Source organism: Bubalus kerabau, chromosome 20, assembly GCF_029407905.1.
Source record: "Bubalus kerabau isolate K-KA32 ecotype Philippines breed swamp buffalo chromosome 20, PCC_UOA_SB_1v2, whole genome shotgun sequence".
Classification (NCBI taxonomy): Eukaryota; Metazoa; Chordata; class Mammalia; order Artiodactyla; family Bovidae; genus Bubalus; species Bubalus kerabau.
Window position 1 is genome coordinate 21,075,805 of NC_073643.1, and position 19,640 is coordinate 21,095,444.

Below are 19,640 nucleotides of genomic sequence, written 5' to 3' on the forward strand. Positions count from 1 at the left end.
GAGTGAAAAACAGCTGACAGCCTCCCTGTTGAACTTGTCATAGGTTAGTTAATAACTTCATGGTTACAAATGACATTTCCAAAGCAAAGTGTACAGTGAGCAGAGGACCAAGCGTGACAAAGGGAAAGTCGAGGATTACAAACCCCGCAGGAAAAGTGCTTCATGAACCGAAAAATCCTTGAGTGTTGAAAATACTGACTGACTTAATATGACCAATCTTTGACCTTAAAAACACCAAAGTGGTTGGGGACCACTTTTTCTGATGGAGTTTTGTGAAGGAAAGAGCAGTTTAGAGAAGTTTGTGGAGTGAATGGGAGGGAAGAAATGGAGACACTATAAATACTAGAAAACAGGTGACAAAGAGTCTGCATAGGGATGTTGCTGAGTAGGTGTTTTTAGAAGCTTGCCTGTAAGGGGTAGAAAGAGTAAAGGTGGCTACATTAAGAAAATCCACAACTCCTTCTTTCACATAAATACCATTTGTCAAATAAACTGACATCAGGCTTTCTATGTATAATAACAAATAAGTTTTTTTTTTTTTTTTGAGTTCTTGCTCTGTATCATCTATTAACTCAAGTTATCACAAGCACGCAATGAAAAAAAAAAAAATCTCAGGATTCCAAGAGGGTTTAAAAAATGCCAATAGGGAGTAGGCCTAGCTTTTCCCATTCATAGAAACCATTTACTTGCTCACTGTTGAAAGTGCAGCTATGTTTGCTTAAACCTGCGCATATATACAGTGACCCTCCTAAGCTGTAGCCTTATCACTGCAGGACTAAATACTACTCATCATGTGTATGTGTGGTCAGTCGCTGCCATCGTGTCTGACTCTGCGACCCTGCTGACAACAGCCCATCAGGCTCTTCTGTCTATGTGACTTTCCAGGCAAGAATACTGGAGAGGGTTGCCATGACCTCCTTCACGGGACCTTTCTAGCCCAGGGAATGAACCTGTGTCTCCTGCATTGCAGGTGGATTCTTTACCCCTGTACCACTGGGGAAACCCAAATCCTACTCATCATTCAAGGGCAGTTTGATAACATACCTTTCTATATTCCACTAGACTCTAAGCTCTCTGAGAAGTCCTAACATCGTCACCATGAGCAACCATCGCAGGAGAGATTGTTTCAGTCCTAGCCTTGCTGGAAGTCCTTTAAGAATATCATCTCAACTAACCACAGCTAAGCAGTCCTAGTCAGCAGGTATTCTCACCATCACCATCACTGACCCCAGGGATTCTCCGACTAGAAAGTACAAACTAATACCCTGAGGAGCTTGTTCAAAGGCGGATTCTGAATCTATAGACCTTGGGCAAGGCCTGAGATTCTGCACTTCTATTTCCTAGGTGACACCCAGGGGGTTCTCACCGAGGCGTTAAACCAAGGCTCAGGGTGTTTACATAACTGGCACGTTTCCACACACCTGCATTGATTCCAGAGTTCATCACCCAGTATGATTCCAAAGCCTGCACTCTTCAGCAGGATTCAGTACACTGGAGTCCGCAGGCAGGACTGGAACACAGCCAGATCCTGCTACTGAAGCGTTACCTGTGGCTGTATTCACTGATGCTGCAGATGGCAGAGTTGAGTTGGCTGAGACCAAGACAACACAGCCTGCAAAACCTAAAATATTTACTAGCAGGTCCCTTCTTTTGAAAGAATATTCTAACTTCTGCTCTTAAGCATCACCCTCTATCATGTTAATTTTGTTTTATAAATACTCAGAACCAGATGTATAGAGAGTGTTTTAAAACAAATGGTTACAATCCATTCAGTTTAACCTAATAGCTCTCAACTGATCACTTCATATCATTTTATTGACAACTATTACGATATATAGTTTTCTACTTTGTGATAAATTTATCTAGCATCTGTATGATCATCTGAGTCGTGGTCTTTACAGTGGCATAGACTTGCCTAAGCAGTGGTCCAGATGGTTCACTGGGGTACAAGAAGAAAACAATGGACTTTCTTTATTTTGTCTTATTCTATTTAAATTGGTGTATTCATATACACTTTAGGATTATCCCTACTGTGTATTACAGTGGCCTCCTCAATAAGTACTGAATGAGTAACTGATGTATATTTGCATTCTCCTCCTGCCCAGCAGATGGCCTTGTACAGAGAAGAAACAGTAAATTTTCACAAAGTATTCATTCATTTAATAAAGGTTTTCCTTTCTTTTTTACTTTAAAACCCAAGACGCAATTACTTTCATTAAGGTTTCAGAATCTGGGATGGAAGAAGACAGCCAGAATATAAAGTCATTTTGAAGCATAGGAGGGAAAATTCTCTCTTCTAGACATGTGGCACAGACAACTGCTAAAATAGGTTTGCAGTGGGACCAGAATGCTCAATGAAAGATTCTAGAATATTCTGTGAAAAGTCATGTAGCAATTCAGACCTTTGAAGCGGGATGATTGGTAGTGAGAAAAGAGATCAAGGGAAAACCATCCATGTGGAGTGAAGGAGAGTAGAGAATGGGCCTCAGAGGCACAGAAGTCAAAGGGAAGATGATCTCAGCAAAATGGTACCTGAGGCTGACATCCCTGAAGGCAACAGCTGAGTAACATCCTTACTTTACTGTTCAAAATCTTCCCCTCACTGCCTTGGTGGGGGTGGGGGGGGCGCATTCTGGGCACCTACCGAGCATGAGGGAAATCCCTCCGACAGCTGGTCCCTCCAGCTCCAGTCCTCATCCTAAAGCAGCAATTTTCACTGCAAACTACTGCAGAAGATGCTTCTGGGTCCTTCTTGACTCCAGATTCTTTGCAAATTCTTTTTGCATAAATCTCTGACTGGTGCCTTTTTCATCTCATTTGCCTCTTTCCCCTGGGATCAAATTACAGAAACAGCCTGGCTGAAGGAAGATCTGCCAGAGAGGAGTTTCTGCTTCAGTTCCCCTCCTGCAGCCACGGTGCTCTCTCCACTGAGCCGCAATGAAAATGCTGATGAGCAACTCTTGGTTTTCGTTCTTATGGTGACACGTTTAGTTTAGTGAGCATTGATCGAAATAACCTACCTTCTGCAAAACAGCATGTTAAAAGCTGCTAATTTGCTCATGCTCTTAAATTCTGTAACAATATTGCTAGGTAGACATTAAATCCACTGAAAGAATAATATAGACTAATTGAAACCAGGATGGTCTTTATACTACGCTGGTGGTATTCAGGTGATATACCATAAAATACCAGTTTTTAACAAGAATTTCTCCTAAATGTTATCAATCATAACTTGTATAACACATTAAAAAATAAAGCCCTAGAAATATGAAATAAAAAAATATAAAATAAATTTTAGATGTTTTAAAATTATTAGTAGATTCAACAGGCATAAAATTACTGTCAAATTGTCATTACAATTGAAATATTGATTCCTTTTTCTTTAATCGTAGTAAAGTTGATTTACAATATTGTGTTAGTTTCACGTGTATAGTAAAGTGATTTGGTTATGACTGAAGTGACTTAGCATAGCATAGCAATCATATTATGTATCTATATTCTTTTTTATTTCTATTTCATTATATGTTAATATAATATATTAAGTATATTTCCCTGCAGTATACAGTGGGTCACTGTTTTTCTATTTTATATATTGCAGTGTGTATCTATTAATCCAGTACTGCTAATTTATCCCACCTCTTTCTCCTTTGGTAACCATAAGTTTGTTTTCTATGTCTGTGAGTCCATTTATGTTTTGTAAATAAGTTCATTTGTACTATTTTTTTTAGATTTCACATATAAATTATATATATAATGTACATATATATATGTATCATATAATACTTCTCTCTCATTTACTTCACTTATTATGATGATCTCTAGGTCCAGCACTGCAATTACGTAACAGTAACAAACACCACTGGCACAAGTCCATGAAGCACACTCCAAGTGGTGCTCCCTGCATCACACAGATCTGAAAACAATGTTCCACATACTGCATCTGACAAAGGACAAAGAATGCTTCCACTCTTAGCTCCTACTGGTCACCTATCTGTGCCTTGTGATTCAAACAGAATGATTTAACCTCATGTTGATGGTTGTAAGACTAATTGGATCTGAATGTGAGCTCTAACACTCACCACTGGGGCAACTTCAGGCAAGTGCATCAAATTCTAAGCCCCATTTCATTCTGGCTGCAAAACTGGGATAATGACAGAACAAACTCCAGAGCATTATTCTAAAGACTGAATGATCCAACGAAGGTAAAATGCTTAGAATACAATTTAGTACACTGGAAACATTCAGAATGTGATTTTTGCTACAATATTAACTGTAACAACAGTTCTTCCTCATCCCTCTCCTCTTGCCGCCTGTATGGCCCTCGCAGTGCTGCTTTACATGTCAACACTATCCAGTGATCTTTCTCTTTAAATTGCCACAATGTGTATTTTTATTTTATCTTTATGATTTAGAAAAAATCCAACAGTAAAGGAACATTTATGAAATGCTTCATCTCAATAACCTTTCCCTTGTACCTCCTTCAGGGCACTGAGACAGCTCTTGTCTAAGGCAGGACACAGTCTCTATTTAGCCAGTCTATTTCTTACAGATGAGAGCAAGAAACCATGAGGGCATCTTTCTCATCTTAATCAGGACTGCCTCATCTATCCTAAAGCTAGTCAGAGCTCAGTAAATATTTACTAAAGTAAAGTCCCAATAACCTATCAAACTTGGAAATTGTAGCATAAACTATCTACAAGGGACTAACATGTACGTTTGACAGAACTCAAGTGTCTTGCATTAAATGAACACGGAGACTTTGTTTCTTTTTCTATAATGAACCTTTAAAGTATCCCACAGTCACTTGGGTATCAAAGATTTCTTGAAACCTGGCCAGCAATCATGAAGGGAGGATTATAATTGCTTTGTTGTTCAAATAAACAAGAAGATGGTCTACTTGTTTGTAGAACTAAGGTCTAGAACTGCTTTGGAACAAGGGGCTTAACCACTCACTTGTCATGAATACTTTCCAGCTATGGGGATTTAATGGGATATGAACCATTATTTTCAAACTGTATTGCCATTAGCTAATCAGCACCCATTTTGACAAGATAACAGGTGTAGCACAGAGATGCATCACTTTGAGATATAAGAGGCAAAGTATTCAAAGCGCTTTCTTCATATCACAGATCCATTTAACTATTTCATCATCTTATCAATCGAAAGGATCCTTACCACATTGCTTATGCATTTTGTATATTTGTTATTACAGTAGTGGTTCTTGACGTGGAATAAAAAGAAGTATAAAAGATAAAAAATATTTTTGTAGTCCTTGCTACCATGTAAAAATATATCTCATTAGCTATCTTAAGGTTTACTTACTAGAGGAATCTCCCCGTTTGACCCCTTATATCCTTCTTAAAGGCCCCCACAAAAATCAGAGGAAAGCACTCACATTGAGGGTGTTCAGTATCATGATCTAAATTTAGTCAGACTTCAGCCAGGGTGATATGATTCAAAAACCCAGCAGGCCCTCAAACAAAGATACACATTTTGAAATCCTAAGAGTATCAGTATCTTTCACAGTTTTTTGGTGCATAGTATTAAAGGACATTTTCAACTTGAGTAACTTGAGGTGAGACCTTTAGGTACAACACAGTCCACCAGATACATGAACTCATAGACGATAACTTACCAAAAATACTAAAGGGTTGATGGACTTAGAGAATCGCCCCTATGACAGATGCTTAAGTTTAGGATCATGAACAAAGCAGCGGGGGAAGGGATTACCCTGACACCAGACCCACATACAAGAGATGCTATAGGTTATTTCCAAACAGAAACCTCACCTCATAGGAACTGAGCATCTTACTGTCACCTAGAGTGACCCGGGACTACTAGCAGGAGGAAATCTTAAGATATAATGGGAATTTATCCATGAAAGGGGCAGACAGATGTCTTCTTTTCCTCACAGTTGTCATGGTAACAGTGGGGCTGAATTTAACATTTCACTCAATTACTTTTTTCTTAGTTCTCTGGATTAAGCAACATTGAGTAAATACTAAGCATTATTATAAATCAGTAGTGATGCTTCTGTAGGTTTAACATGACCAAATGGAATTCATTCCCATAAGAATTTGACAATAACTTCATGCATCAGCTTACTGCAGAGGCAGCTTCTTTAGTCACTGACTGATACCAAAAATAATCCAATTGTTGTCAAAACAGTAAATCTTGACTGGTATGATTCCAAATCGATAAAAATTGTACATACTTAAAGCAAAGGACCTGGTCTTTGTTTTATGGTTCCTTTTGTGACAGATCTTTCTATCCACAGGGGGAGGAACAAGAGGTTTTCATCTATTTCTTAGACATAGCTCATTCTAATGCAAAGGCAGTGAGTCATGAAACCATCCCAACATTTGAGGAGAAAACACTGAGAAACCTAACAACGTTTAGGAAATAGAGGAAAATGTTCCCTCACCTCTGCAAGGGTTAGAATACCTTTCCTCCCCAATAAGGAGGACAGAAGTAAGAAGTTTTGTCCAGATGAAACTTGTTGGATCGCTCAAGTCCTAGATGTTCCTTTGAGACGTGTGAAAATGTTATTTTAACAGTGACAGAAAAATGCCACCTATTTGATTCCCATCAACTTTTTCTGACTCTTTTCCCCTAAGACAGAAATACTCTACTGGAAAATGGGAAGCATCTTTAAAAAATACTCAGAAAGATAAATGGGTCTAGGTAAGAATCTAAGAGAAAAAAAAAAAAAAATCCACCATCACTTGCTAACAGTTAACTCAAGTGGGACCCACTAACTGTTTAGCTCACTGCAGAACGTGAAGCTGAGTTTTTTAAATGAACACACTATTTTTGTGTAGAAGGAACATTTTGTCTCACCAGAGGATCTAAAATGGAAAACTCTCAGCACTCTTGAAATGGTAAGTCATGGACAATAATTTCAAAGGCAAATTAAAAAAAACAGTGATTTGAGTGTTGGTAACCTAGTTGACCTGGGGAAGGTGACCCACTCCAGTACTCTTCCTGGAAAATCCCATGGATGGAGGAGCCTGGTAGTTTGCAGTCCATGGGGTCGCGAAGAGTCAGACACAACTGAGGAACTTCACTTTCACTTTTTACTTTCATGCATTGGAGAAGGAAATGGCAACCTACTCCAGTATTCTTGCCTGGAGAATCCCAGGAACAGGGGAGCCTGGTGGGCTGCCATCTATGGGGTCGTACAGAGTCAGACATGACTGAAGCAACTTAGCAGCAGCAGCAGCAGCAACACAGTTCACCAGTAAATTTGGAAAACTCAGCAGTGGCCACAGGACTGGAAAAGGTCAGTTTTCATTCCAATCCCAAAGAAAGGCAATGCCAAAGAATGCTCAAACTACCACATAATTGCACTCATCTCACACACTAGTAAAGTAATGCTCAAAATTCTCCAAGCCAGGCTTCAGCAATATGTGAACCGTGAACTTCCAGATGTTCAAGCTGGTTTTAGAAAAGTCAGAGGAACCAGAGATCAAATTGTGAACATCTGCTGGATCATCGAAAAAGCAAGAGAGTTCCAGAAAAACATCTATTTCTGCTTTATTGACTATGCCAAAGCCTTTGACTGTGTGGATCACAATAAATTGTGGAAAATTCTGAAAGAGATGGGAATACCAGACCACCTGACCTGCCTCTTGAGAAACCTATATGCAGGTCAGGAAGCAACAGTTAGAACTGGACATGGAACAACAGACTGGTTTCAAATAGGAAAAGGAGTACATCAAGGCTGTATATTGTCACCCTGCTTATTTAACTTATATGCAGAGTACATCATGAGAAATGCTGGACTGGAGGAAGCACAAGCTGGAATCAAGATTGCTGGGAGAAACATCAATAACCTCAGATATGCAGATGACACCACCCTTATGGCAGAAAGTGAAGAGGACCTAAAAAGCCTATTGATGAAAGTGAAAGAGGAGAGTGCAAAAGTTGGCTTAAAGCTCAACATTCAGAAAATTACGATCATGGCATCTGGTCCCATCACTTCATGGGAAATAGATGGGGAAACAGTGGAAACAGTGTCAGACTTTATTTTTGGGGGCTCCAAAATCACTGCAGATGGTGACTGCAGCCATGAAATTAAAAGATGCTTACTCCTTGGAAGGAAAGTTATGACCAACCTAGATAGCATATTCAAAAGCAGAGACATTACTTTGCCAACAAAATTCTGTCTAGTCAAGGCTATGGTTTTTCCAGTGGTCATGTATGGATATGAGAGTTGGACTGTGAAGAAGGCTGAGCGCCGAAGAATTGATGCTTTTCAACTGTGGTGTTGGAGAAGACTCTTGAGAGTCCCTTGGACTGCAAGGAGATCCAACCAGTCCATTCTGAAGGAGATCAGTCCTGAGTGTTCTTTGGAAGGAATGATGCTAAAGCTGAAACTCCAGTACTTTGGCCATCTCATGTGAAGAGTTGACTCATTGGAAAAGACTCTGATGCTGGGAGGGATCGGGGGCAGGAGGAGAAGGGGACGACAGAGGATGAGATGGCTGGATGGCATCACCGACTCAATGGACGTGAGTTTGAGTGAACTCTGGGAGTTGGTGATGGACAGGGAGGCCTGGCATGCTGGGATTCATGGCGTCGCAAAGAGTTGGACACGACTGAGCGACTGAAATGAACTGAACCCAGTTGACCATTGATAAGCCCAGTGTCATACTAGTACTCTTAAGGGGGGGGCGGGGAATATATATATATATATATATATATATATACTTAAGTCAATAGTCCTCTATTTGATGTGCAAAATTTTCATTAGTGCTGTCTATATCTCTCAGTTCTTCTATCCCTCAATCATTTAAACTTGCATCCCCACAATATTAAAAAAGAATTATGAGCAACTGTCTGTACTAAGTCATTCAGAAGCTCTCTCAAGGTACAAATTACCATTGGAAAAGGGAGAAAAATCAGGTTGATGTTGATTATATTCCCACAGTTTTTTTAATTGATTTTTGTTATGTGTCTGACTATTTCCATCAAACCAAAGAACAGATTTTACTTGAAAAACAACTTATGTACTCAGATTGGGATAGTATTTACATACTATTGTATTTTTCTGTAGCACTGGCTATAAAATATATTGATAGCAAATCAATTTAACTTCTAGCATTTATTTGGAATTTAAACAAATGTTTATTCCATAAGGACAAAGTGCTAAGCATTTGAAGTGTGGATTTAGACACTACCTAGTCTAAAACGGAGAAGGCAATGGAACCCCACTCCAGTACTCTGGCCTGGAAAATCCCATGGATGGAGGAGCCTGTTAGGCTGCAATCCATGGGGTCGCTAAGAGTCGGACACGACTGAACGACTTCACTTTCACTTTTCACTTTCATGCATTGGAGGAGGAAATGGCAACCCACTCCAGAATTCTTGCCTGGAGAATCCCAGGGACGGGGGAGCCTGGTGGGCTGCCGTCTATGGGGTCTCACAGAGTCGGACACGACTGAAGCGACTTAGCAGCAGCAGCAGTAGCAGCAGTCTAAAACAGGTGAGTTTCCCTTTTCCTCAGCTATCTAGGGAATTTTAAACAATACAGTTTGGAAATGATTACTCTTGTAATATATATAGTTCCCCATTTTCTAAAACATTTATTAACAAGATTTTATCTTCCAATGTTGTATTAGACTTTGAGGATATAAATATTTATTGAGTTATGAGAAAGCGTGCTCTTCCTCCATCTCCATACATTTTCCCAAAGGAGACTTAACTCGTCTTCCCAAAGGAAAATACTGTGATTGATGTACACCCTTCACCCTCAGTATCCACTCCTCTTCCTTCTCTGTGGAAAAGCGAATCATCAGACTGTTATGAATGCAAAATACTTGAGCTCTGCTGGGGTAAGTCACCTGTGGGAGAAAACTGGTGTCTCAAGACCTAACACAGGGTCTACCATGTCGCTCTCCTGTGTTATCAGCTTCTTGAATCCACAGACGAGTTTTATTTGAAAGTTCCTCCACCATCTACGAGCTTTCAGCCGGTTTGTTAGTCACTCTATCCAGACACCATACTGACAGAGGCATGGGACCAGAGCACCAGATCTCCATTGCCACGTGTGTGGATGTGTGGTCCACACAGAGCCAATGAGAAGTATTCCTAAAAATCACACATACCCGCTGGAAGAAAAACCACCTTTTTACTCCAGTGTCTAACCTGGGCATGTTAGACAGTCTCTTTTTCCCCTTCAATACTTAATCCTCACCCTGCTCTATACCCTTGGAAGCTGACCTCTACAGCCTGCACCAACTGGATTCTCTTACATTCAGGTGGGTTTGGCACATGGGAGGCACTAGAAGATTAGAGAGAATGAAGAAAGAGGCTGGAATCTCCACTCGGTTCTCTCTCCCTGAACTGCAGGTTGGGGGTGGCTGTGTTTTTCTACTGAAGTCTGCAGCTGCAGTTTGGTGGCCTTCTCTTGTAACTGCAGCACTGGATGGTTCTGGTAACCCAATCTACCACTTACTCCTTCAGTCTGTGACTGCAAACATTCTCACCCCCACCACCCCACACTGCCCCACCACCCCTAGTAGCCATCTGTGAACCTGCCTGAAACTTGCAAACCCGCTTCATCATTTAAGTCTCTTTAACTATCACTTTGACCATGCCATTTCTTTCCTGTAGCTTTCCTGTATTTTAGACTGATATGTATGTGTATATGTGTGTGTGTGTGTGTGTGTATACATACACATATATGCATGCATGTATGACAGACATTATGAAAAAAGGCCTTAGTCTGAAAATGCAGACTTCATCCACCTTACATAAAAAGCTTGCATTCAAGCTAAAATCGAGCTGAGAGAAGTCCAGCTAAGGGATGTAAAAAAAGTGATAAATACCTAAAAACTGTTTTTTAAGCATGGGTACAGGTATGTCTGAACTCAGGTAAACCCCTGAGCATTCCAGTCATGTGATTTTGTACATTTCCACTTTCTCTGAAGTTAATTTTTGATTGGGTTTGTGGAACTGGCAACTGAAAAGAATATAATGGAATGCATGCAGTGCTGAGAACTTCATACTCTGCAACATCAATAAAAATTACACGGTTTATGAGCAAAAGGAGGTCTGAGGGCAAAGCATTCAAAACCTATACAATTATAACTCTGTGTCTCACTCACAAGCAAAAATAATCCTAATAAAACACCACCTCATTTTTTAAAAATACACTGTACTTTCAATATAAATAAACTGAGGTAAGCGATGTTGCACAAAATATTATCAAGATGGAGTATATGGGTGCTTCCCTGTTGGTTCCATGATCAAGACTGTGCTCCTAATTCAAGGGGCTCTAGGTTTGATCCCTGGTCAAGGAACTAGATCCTGCAAGCCAGAACAAGACCTGGTATAGCCAAATAAATAAATAAACATTGTTTTAATAAAAGAGTATATAATCAAAACTGATCCTCAGAGAAGTCTATAATATGCACTGGGTATACAGGACAGTACCGTGCCCCACTGTGTACTGTAAGCAGCTCTGCTAGTATACTTTCTGTTTAGCTACTGCTGCTAGATGGCAAAAGTCTTTAACAAGCTGGGGGAAAAGTGTATAAATCGAGGTGACTTCCATATTGTGCTGTCATCTTTTTCCTGTTTACAAATAATTTATGGGTTAATTCACATCTCAGGAGCACGTGTTGTACCAGAACAGACTGTAACTCTACAGAGCTATCATTTTTTTCCTTTGCTCAGTTGTTCTGCTGGTGATGTAGCACATACATTACAATTAGTCTATCAGTAATTACTTTTAAGTATTTTAAAAGCACACCTGAATTTGTTTTTCATTTCCATGCAATCTCCCAGTCTTTGATGATTTGTCCTAAAGACTTCTTCTTTCAGCATCATAAATGCAATATCCTGATGCATCATGAATGAAAGTGAAAAGTGAAAGTGAAGTCACTAAGTCATGTCCGACTCTTTGCGACCCCATGGACTGTAGCCTATCATGCTCCTCTGTCCATGGGATTTTCCAGGCAAGAGTACTGGAGTGGGGTGCCATTTCCTTCTCCAGATGATCTTCCCAACCCAGGGATGGAACCCGGGTCTACCACACTGTAGACAGATGCTCTACTATCGGAGCCACCAGGGAAGTCTTCATGAATGAAAATATATCTAAAATGTTCTATTCCCTATAACAACTACATCACCAGGTAGCAGTTGCTATAAATAGGCTGAGGTGCGGGTCAAACTGTTCCTTTACTTTAAATGAAAGATGATATATTTATATCATAATTATTATATTTCATTGTAACCAAGATGGATAATAGAAGTTGAGATATCATGGCACAAACCCATTTTTCCCTTTCTTTCTAGGCACAGAACTAGGCTTACATGCAATAAGGTATGACCCTATGATTAAATTCTGGCCCATGGAATTTGGACACAAATAGTGTGTCATCCTTCCAGACTTGAACCACGGATGCCTCTTTCTGGCCCCCATGCTTTTTTCCCCTTCTCTCTTTGCTGTCTGCTGACAATCAGAGTATTCTAGGGAGTCATATATTAAATATGGCAGACTCTCTGTCAGCTTAGTCCCCTGAATGACTGGCTGGGTAAGAGGCTCTGAACCTATGGACCCACCATTTTTTATTCTATATGAGTTAGAAACCAGTTCTCATTGCTTTAAATCATAGAGACTTCCAGATTCATCTAACACCTTTTGGTGCCTTAACTAATATGCACAGCTTCTGTTGGACTTCATTAGGTTTGTATTCAAAAACTGAAAACTCAAATGGAGACACAAAAGGTAACTTTAAAAAATTTTTGTGTTAATTAGCATGTAATCCAGCACTTAAGTGCATGAGGAACAATCTGGGGGCTCATCCAGCAGGGAGTTTCAGCTACTTGCCAACAGGTTTCTTTCTTCAGTTGATGTGTTTTAACCAAGACACTTTTGCTTATAAGGATCATAAACCTTTCCAAATTATTTCACAAAAAAGGAATCATTTTAAAGTATATAGAGTCTTACTAAATTTATGGATAATGAACTTTGTGCAAAGAAATCAGGATATGTCAGGAACTGAAAGATCTATTGCATATTAGGTGCAGCTATTATTTTTTTTTTCCTGCTTTTCCCACATGTCAACCCCGTCATTTCTCCAACCACTACCTTCCCCTGCTTACTCACCAGGCTTATGGTCCAATATGGTATAGGGGAACAACATTTACCACCCTAAAATGTATTTTTTTGGCATGATTATTTGGGGCTGATTACTTTTAAGAAACAGAAGACCATGAAGTTTTTATTTTTACCTTCCCCTTAACTGCCTAAAGGAATTTAGAAAAAGGGCCTTTTCCAGGAAGCAAACTATAGACAGAAGTAACTATGGGCATATATCTAGAGAAAACTAATTTCAAAATATGCATGCACCCCAGGGTTTACGGCAGCACTATTTATAATACCCAAGACATGGAAGCAATCTAAGTGTCCACTGACAGATGAATGGATAAATATATGGTACATATATATAATGGAGTATAACCCAGCCATCATAAATAATGAAAAAATGTCATTTTCAGCAACATAGATGAACCTAGAGATTATCATACTCAGTGGACTGTCATACACAGAAAGACCAATATGCCATCACTTATATGTGAAATCTAGAAATAAATGATACAAATGGACTTATTTACAAAACGGAAATAGCCCCACAGACTCAGAAAACAAACTCACGGTTACCCAAGTGGAAACAGTGGGGGTAGGGGCTAATTAGGAGTTTGGGATTAAAATGTACTCACAACTACATATAAAATAAACAACAAGGACCTTCTGTAAGGCACAAGGAACTACACTCAGTATCTTATAATAACCTATAATGGAAAAGACACTAAAAAAGAATATATATCTAATACATGAAGATTATCTCTGATTCAGTGCCCTGTATACCAAGCCTTATTCAGGTCTTATTGCCCTACTGATGTGTTACTTTATCGACCAACTGGTCTTGGCAGGAGAGGGCTAGCCCACAAGATAGCTACACATCAGGGAGTGTGTGCAGGATAAGAAACAGTAGACGAACTGGGGACAAAATGGCAGCCTTATGAACTAAATTGTGTTTGTGCTACTTTGCAAAGGGGAGACAGGAAACAGATGCTTCACAGCGCTCTTTTCTTGGTATGACCCTGGTGTTCATGGCTCCCCAGAACACTGACAGAAATCAGAGGGCCCCTCAGACAATCACTACTTATCTCAGTTACAGTTTTAGTACAATTTTTCAAGGGACATGGCTAACCATAAGTTACTCCTCTTATAGAACTATTCCTCTATGAAGAGGCACAAAAAAAATAAGTATTTTGCAAATCCCTCTTATGTACTATGTTTGGCACATTACCTAAATTTAAGTTTGTTGATGATAACTAATATTGATAGAGATTCTGTTTTTGAACAGATTGACAATTTCATAGAATTGAGATCTGAGAATACAGCTTCAGACACATGTGCTAAAAGTATACTTTGTACTTGAAAATTTTCTGTTGTTTATTACCATTATCAAATTATGCCTTGCTGTCCCATTATCTGGGTCACATTCTTCAAAATGGAAAACACTCTGGATTGATTGGCACAATTAAAGGTGATGAATTACAGAAACCACATTTTATACTTCTATTTTTTTCTAAAACTTAGTGTAATATTGTACATATAGTAGATACTGTAATGAAACTCTATGGCCCTACTCTGACTAAAATGGTACACTATTTTCTTCATATTCTCCTGTCCCTTAAGTACCCATCTCCTGATTCCCATGCTTTTTCTCCCTCATTGTCTAAAATCCTTCTAAGCTGCTTGATTCTTACCATGTTAATTTCTGTAAGCGTTCACATACCATTCTCCTTCCTGGAAAGCCCATTTAACACACTATATAGATAACAGTGTGGGAAATTTGCTATTACTGTTTTAAAAGGCTAAGTTCAAATCTCATCTCTTACATTTACTCTTAGATTGGTAAGAAATTTACTTAACTTCCTTGAGCTTCAGGTACCTTGCTTCAAAACTCAATAGCAGAAACAATGCTGGGTTTTTTGTTGTTTTTTTTTTTTTTTTTTTTTTTTTTTTCTGGTGGCTGGGAGAGTAAATGAGATTTGGACATGTAAAGAATCCCATATAATAGTTCCTGTTCCTCTCATTCTCTGTCAAATAGTGTTTATACCAGCCAGCATTAGGGTCAAATGCAGAGCTTCTAATTAAATCGATGCTTTATCATTTTTTTTGCTGAGAAATCTAATTCATGTGCAGTCCTGGCTGTTCCCATAAAGGAAGAGTGAGATATAAACTTTTATTCTTTCCTATCACAATTTCCAGGGAGGTAGTGTAATGTGATGAGTAACAATGACCAATCTTAAGTTTGAACATCAGCTTACTATCTGCAGAGACTTACACAAGTTACTTCAAGTCTCGATCCCTACTTTATTCATCTGTAAATGTGCAGAATGTTAGTGACATTTTCTATGAAAAATTAAATGTTAATTATATGTTATAAACTTTGAACAGTATCTGACACATAGCTAAAGCTCTAAGAAGGCTAGCTATTATTACTGTAACTGCTAGTAAAATTATTATTGTGATGTTTTATAGCCAACAGCAGTCACTCTATAAGTACTAAAGAACAATTCAACCAATATAAAAGGGATGCATCCATATCATGTTGATTTTTCATGTAAAGCCTTATGAGATTTATCTTACATACCCCAAATGCTCGTATGAGGGATGTGATTTTTCAGGAGTCTGGCCTGCATATAAATCTTAGTATTTTTATGAAAGCACATCACAAAACGCCTGTAGTAACACGACAGTGAATTCCAAATAGAGCTTAAAGGGCATTACACTACATTCACAGAAAGAGCTTTGGAGAAGTCTTATGGATTCCATGGCAATGTGTTGTATATATTAGTCACCCAGTATGCCAGCAGGCGCTGTGAAGGGGGATGATGCCTCTCATGTGATATGGGAAAACTGCTTGAGAGATAAACAATGATACACCTTATAAATATAAACATATGCTTCAAAGACATAGCCTTTATGATTCCCCGTACGATTTTTGTTCTTCCCTACTTTTCACAATAAAAATAAGGCTATTCTTTCATTTATAGACACAGGGAAATATATCCAGGCAGTAAAGAAATAGGCATATTATTTTTCTTTGACATGATTAATCCAAAAAGGCACGTTTGAGTCACTGGAATGTCAGTGGCTGTATCAAACAAACTCCTAAACTGGAGCAGCTTAACAAAACCAAGGTTTGTTTCTCATTCTTGTAACAGCTCATTAAGGATGTTCTTGATTCACAGGCAGCTCTCGTCCCCAAAGGGATTGCTTCTACTGTTAGACTGGTGACTCCCACAACCACAGCCTCCTCTGGGCTCAGTCAACAAAGGAAGGGAAGGGAGAAAACACACATTTGTTTCTCACATCTTGTCCCTACATTGCTGTATCCTTCCACCCCTACTCAGGTAGCAGAAATTAGTTACACAGTCTCCCTGAAAAGCAAGGATGCTGTGATGTGACAGTGGGGGCAGCTGTACAGTCAGTCCCTCTGGACAGCCATTCTCAATGGTTTTATTTAAACCACAGCACAGGAACCACAGTCTTGGAACCTTGGTATCTCGGTCTCCTGCTGCCCATAGACCAGCTAAATGCTCTAAAGGAGACACTTGCAGTTTTGAGTCCAAGGGTTCTGCCAACAGTTTAAAGGCAACAAAAGGAAAGAAATCAAGTCCACGTGGAAGAGACCTCGTAAGAAACTTAGTTCCCTCTTCTTAGATGCTGTTCTTCTTTCCCTCAAATAACTGTAGAATACAGGGAAAGAACTGAGGCTGGGTTTTGCCAAGCATATGAACACTGTCCACTTTTAAGAAAAGAAACTATTTTAGCAAGATTCAGGTTACATTTAGAGAACTCTAGCAATCTTCTGGGGAATATTCAATACTAGTCATGATCAATGACCAGTGATCATAACTAATATAGACAAACCTCTTAATCTCTGGGATCTCCTTTTTCTTATATCACAGTGAAAAAATCGAATAAGTTTTCTAAAGACCTTTTCCAATTATAATCATCTGTAAGTTGAACAGTAGTAGGAAATTAAGGAGGAGAGTGTATAAAAAGAGGCAGCCTATATTCACTCTTTAGGCTCAGCTCAGAGATATGAACCATTTTGCTGTGGAACATTCAAAAATTAAACTCAGTCTCAATCGTGTTTGGATTCACTCTGTCCTTCTTAAATCATGTAATACTAAAATACTAGTAAATGTCAAACCGAATAAATGACAACATTGGCAACAATCAAAACCCTAGATTCATAAGCACCTAAAGGCATTATTGCATGATAAAAAACAAAAAAACTTCAGTGGAACCAAAGAGAGCCAAGCCTTTCCAAACCTCACATTCGGTATTGATCAATGCAATATCCTAAATTATGCAATTCACATGGAACCAAAAGCTTTAATGTCTCTGTTGACCTCTTCCAAATGTAAAATGCACAGAATATAAATCTATAAATAAAAAAATATTTAGTTGACATTTTCTATAGTTAGTTTGTAAACATTTGTATAGATGGTTACCTAGAAGTACAGGAAGCTCAAAGAACAATTGATATAATCAATCATCTCACAAAGGCCAAGCTTCTGGATTTCAATGAAAGGGGATCTGAATTTACAAAATACAGAATGCTCAATGTGGTTATACTCATAAAATTTAAGATCCGAATGATTCACTCTATTTCAAAGGAGGCTATCACAATATGCCAGAACATCTTGTTGAGACTCAATTTCTCCAACTGGAAAATTCAAATTAGAAAAAAAGATTATCCATCAGTTCATCTAACTGAATCATCCCAGTCTTCTAAAGCATACATGCTGTAAATCATATATTCTCTAGAAATACCACAGTATATTTTTCTTTGTGAAAAGCAATGACTTGCCAAAATTCAATTATTAAAAGGAAAATGATTTGTTAGAGAAAAAGTTTTTGGGCATTTTCATCTACAATGTGGATGAGAATTAATTATTTAGAGAAAAGGTGACTAAATGTATCAAAAAACAGTCAAATAACAGCTAAAAAAGAAAGTTAATCATCCATATTTACACAATTAGAGATAACCACTGTATTACATTTGTACTATACTAACTTCAAATGAAAAGTGAAAGTGAAAGCTGCTCAGTTGTATCTGACTCTTTGGAACCCCATGGACTACACACAGTTCATGGAATTCTCCAGGCCAGAATACTGGAGTGGGTGGCCTTTCCCTTCTCCAGGGGATCTTCCCAACCTGCAGATCAACCCTCGTCTCCCAAATTCAAGGTGGTTTCTTTACCAGCTGAGCCACAAGGGAAACCCAAGAATACTGGAGTGGGTAGCCTGTCACTTCTCCAGCGAATCTTCCAAGCCCAGGAATCAAACTGGGGTCTCCTGCATTGCAGGCAGATTCTTTACCAACTGAGCTATCAGGGAATCCCAGCTTCAAATAGGTTATTTGAAATGAAGGATCATCTATAAAACAAAAGATATGTATAAATACAGGGGTAAACAGATTTCAGAGGTAATACTCAGAACTATTGTAATTAAATGAACTTTTCAAACATTCCCTTAAGCACTTCAGAAACCTTTATTTGCATAGAAACAACCCATATGTTAATTGAAAAATCATTCCAATCTACTAATTCAAACACGTTTCCTAGGGAATCTATCAAGACAACGCTTACTTCATCAGTATAGCTTTTCATACCAAATGGTCTTGAAATGAACCAAACTGAATTCCTTTAATATTTTCATTAATTCACATAATTATACAGACTTCTGAAAGTCAAATTAGTATATTTAATTTAGTGTAGAAAATTAAATCAGATTAAAAAAAAGAAAATGGCATTTTCAAAACCTATAACAAATAAGGACATCTACAGGGCTACAGTAAAATCAAGCACTAAAATATATGAATATAATAACTCAAATTCACTGATGATGTAACAAAATATATTAATTTTAGAGAAAAATAATTGATTTGTGTCTCTTTGTTACCTCACTATTTGAAAAGTGATACCAAATTTCAAAAAAATATCTTGGTGTCATATCTAATACAAACAGATAACATGGCACACAGAAAGTTTTCTTTAGAGATCCCATAGTGATTGAGTTGGGGTAGAAAACAGACCACAAAGAAAAAAAACAGTCGTTTTCCAGAGCTGCTTCAAAGTCGATCTACTCTTGAGCTGCTTCTCTCTTGAACAACTGGGCATAGTTATTCCAAGGTGAGTAGTGGTGGGGACCTTATTTTTTTTATCCAAACTTTAAACATTTTATTTTGTATTGGGGCATAGCTGATTAACAATGTTGTGGCAGTTTCAGGTGAGCAGTGAAGGGCCCTTATTCAACAAAGCCTAATGACTCTCCTGGTCAATAATAAGAGGACCAAGAGTGTGTGCAAATGCAGAATACATATACTTAATTTCCTGGTTTTAATGTGTAAAGATGATAGTCATTAAGCATGAATTCAAGATAATGGCACCACCTATAAAATAAATGATTTAAATAAGGATGCAGCCAGCTTGTTTGGCAATCTAAAAGTAATTGTTGGCATTAAAAAGGGTTATGGGAAACAGGTATCGAAAACTAACAACCCTGCCCTGATGAAAGGAAGGAAGGAAGGGAAAGAGGG

General features: G+C 38.5%; 1 protein-coding gene across 1 annotated transcript in view; it reads right to left on the reverse strand.

The window, feature by feature from the left end:
- LOC129635520 (metabotropic glutamate receptor 7-like) overlaps window positions 1-19,640 on the reverse strand; it is a 271,345-nt gene that overhangs the window by 69,584 nt on the left and 182,121 nt on the right. Inside the window, exon 3 of the mRNA XM_055558588.1 lies at window positions 18,422-18,478. Coding sequence (XP_055414563.1) covers window positions 18,458-18,478 — 21 coding nt within the window. The 3' untranslated portion in view covers window positions 18,422-18,457. The remainder of the gene's footprint in view (window positions 1-18,421; window positions 18,479-19,640) is intronic.